Raw genomic sequence first — 3,450 nt, forward strand, 5'->3', positions numbered from 1 at the left:
CTTGAATTTTCATGACACATAAATGTAGGCTACTACTGCTCCTTGGGCGAGGAATCTTCTTTGTGGCCCTTGTCTTTGCGAAATTCGATTTCAGAGAACTATAACATGATGCTGAAAGAGTCGAAGTAGTCACTCAATGTTCATGTTCACTCAAATACAAGCTGGGCTTGCCACGAAATACCCGTTGCGGTGAAAGGAACTGTACGTACGATATTCTGCGATGGTATATACAGCAGGTCCGTATGTTACGGATAGCGGCTTCCAATACTTGACCGGCAGTAGCGGGTACGGGCGTCCTGCGTGTAGCTCTTGACTGGTAGTTCAATAGACGACAATTGCCTTTTCCATATGTATTGGACGGATGGTTACTTCAAGCAGTAGGTTATACGGCGTACAGGAGTCTCATATCAAAAGGGACTGCTGCGATAAGCGCTCGGTTATAACTATGCGATAAGTCACGTGATGTAGTATTGCTCCATACAGATAGGAGAGAGGGAGCTAGAACTCCACACCGTTAACGTGATTTTTACAGCATCTCAAAACGAGAGGCTGACCGATATATCTGACTCGTGAAGAATCCTGCCGATATGATCCTGTCCAGTGACATCACTGAGGACCATAAGAGTCGTTTGTTTGTGAAAATATATACTATAAAGCTGTGTTACCTGATCCGCAAGTATCTCTGTTGGATTGACAGTCTTATAGTATCTGAGTCAGGTCGAGTTTTATTGCAAATACGTCATATTTCGAAATCTCATGCATGTGACGTCATATTTTGAGATACGATTGTTGATATGAAATTGCTGATCGCTGCGCCTTTCCGGAAGTACACAGAGACGCTTTGCGGTACAATAATGTGTTCTTTCCAAGCCCCGAACTACTGCTATCTCCGGCTAAGCAAATTTGCGTGATCCCAATGCGCAGATGCATTGTGGGTGCTCGGTTAATCGATTTAGTACAGGGGCTTATGGAAAAGCGGTCAGTGTTCGAATATATTTGATTCGTGTTGGTTCTGTAGTATTGTATGCGTATAGAACTTTGAATGACTAATTATTCTAACATTCAGGATTTGTTTCAGCCCAATATCTCGTGTCAGTATATTGATGTTCTGTGTAATTCGACATGTCGAAGATAGTACGTTCATCAGGTGGTAGTGGTAGCCTTTGCTGTGCCTATGGGTGTAGTAAAAGGCGGAAGAAGATATCCAGTGAGTCGTATGGGAGAAGTAATAGTAACGGCAGTAGTGATGAAGAGTCGATGGTAAAGCGTCGATACCCCAGAAATTTTCACCGGTAAGTGAATAACAGAATAAGCATAGCAGCCAGACATGCCCAGATCAGTCACAGTTGTATTGAACAGGTCATGGTAAAGTGATAGCAGAACATTTCGTTGCAGCTATATGAATGAAATGACCAGACCAGACGACTACCAGCAGAAATCCGTGTCACCATATCCACTATGTAATGTTCATCATCAATATCTGTAATAATCTGTAATAATGTCCATCTCACTCTTCGTATTTTGTCCATGATCGAGTACAAGCAGTTCGGCCAATAATCAGTTTAGTATTCAATTCTTGCTTATGCTATGTAGGCAAGAGTATAGGAATACAAGGAAAAGATTCAATTGATGGCCTAGATGGGTTTTCATCAGCATAGTTAAAACATGATATCTTTTTCAGATGCTAAACAAATACTGTGGAATTTGCAAATTCCATAGTCGAGTTCATCTTTAGTCCTTATAGCTTTGTGCGAAACTGTAAATTTATTTATTCAAAAATAATTTTCAAGGTTTACCTTTGAACTGCTTTAGCTTTAGAAGGCTGCGTCAATCTTGAATACAATAGCCTATGGAGTGAAAAGTGGCAGATGTATAATTTTATCAGACAAGTTATTTTATGTCCCTTCTGCTTTTATCATAGCTCATAACAAAGAATTGACTATTTAGTGTGCTTTGCTTCATACAATGCTCTATATAATGCAGCTTTCCTACTAATGAATCGCTGAAAGGAAGATGGTTAGAAAGCATGAAAAGAAAAAACTGGGTCCCATCAAGATCGTCAGTTATCTGCTCCGATCATTTTCCGGAAAGTGCCATTTACCATGTGGGCCAGTTGATACGTTTGAGGGAGAATGCGGTGCCAACGAGATTTCTGAACTTTCCGAAATATATGAGGTCAAAGGTACAGTAGACATTTATATATTTACTTCTAAAGTTAAGTTTATATAAGTATACCCTTACCCTAGCCTCTGTTGATGTGAAATTCGTGAATTTCAGGCTTCCAACAAACGGCAAGCAAGACCAGCAACACTTCAAGATAAGAAACGTTATTGTAAAGCACAAACTGGTGAAGCAGTTCTCCACGACCGCAGCCCTAACTTATCCCACATTTTACTTTCAGATCATCCTCAATTACGTCGAGGTGACGTCAAGTCAATAACAATCAATTAATATATTTCTGTTTTTATTTTTTTTATGTTACTTATTTTAATAGAAAAATCATTCATAACCTTGCGTTTCTCATGACTGCAGCTAGTGTTTCTGAAAACGAAAGTTTGGGTACTAGACAGTACAGCGCGGTATTTCGTGTGATCCCAGAAATGGTTGATCGAAAGCCAGGTTGTAATGTATCGTCTTGTAGGGAAGAAAGGGATCAGGTAGGCAGCAACTGCGTGATCCCAGAAATGGTTGATCCGAAAATGCACCAGATAGGAATGCTTCATCTAGCAGGCAACGAAAGGTGGGTGGGTGTAGATTACCTCAGGTCGTTGCGTTACCTTGCTATCTTTTCATCGAGGATTGATCTGATCAAATCAATAACGATAATAAACTCCGAGTGCAGATTGTTGTAACCAACATAGCGTCAATTTCAGTGAGTACTACGCAATTCTACCCCGATCTAAATACGGACTCATGCATTCATCTTGTATCTCTCATATTATTTCTCTCATTTGATCACCTCTGCAGAAATCGCTAACCCATATTGCTACACATAACTCACATATCCTCACTTTCACTTTCTACGATTTATTACGACTACTTTGACACAATGAATAAGTAGAATAACAATTAGATCGTATAACTTTGATTGTAGCTGTGCCTTTGTCATGTCACATGATGCTGAATTTTCCTCCGCCAGTGGTATTCATAGCCACCACGTAGCTGGCAGCGATAGCACTGACATCAGCGCCATCGTAGTGAGAAGATTTGGAATCGAGGCCAGGCTGATTCTGAGGCAGTCTCCGGTAATAACTTGAAGCTGGTGGTCATAGCCATATATGCTTTTACTACCTATAGATACAGTACCTGGGAAATATCAACAAATCTGACAATATCCATTGCAATCATTTCATAGCTTGGTAATTATTTATACTTGAGATGTGCCTGTTTGCTGGTTTTCAAGATTTGTAAGAATAGTAAATTACAGTGTGTGCTTGTAACAACAATTCG

The 3,450-nt window shown here is 40.1% G+C and overlaps 1 protein-coding gene across 1 annotated transcript; it reads left to right on the forward strand.

The window, feature by feature from the left end:
* Window positions 1-868: 868 nt before the first annotated feature.
* On the forward strand, window positions 869-2,903 carry LOC145436032 (THAP domain-containing protein 5-like). Its single transcript, XM_080313318.1, has 3 exons — window positions 869-1,292; window positions 1,984-2,182; window positions 2,278-2,903. Exons 1-3 carry the CDS (start codon window positions 1,123-1,125, stop codon window positions 2,449-2,451), a joined length of 543 nt encoding a protein of 180 aa, XP_080169444.1. The 5' UTR covers window positions 869-1,122; the 3' UTR covers window positions 2,452-2,903.
* Window positions 2,904-3,450: the final 547 nt, after the last annotated feature.

Source organism: Botryllus schlosseri, chromosome 3 (genome assembly GCF_051294905.1).
Source record: "Botryllus schlosseri isolate E-star chromosome 3, Bs_hap1, whole genome shotgun sequence".
NCBI classification, from domain to species: Eukaryota; Metazoa; Chordata; class Ascidiacea; order Stolidobranchia; family Styelidae; genus Botryllus; species Botryllus schlosseri.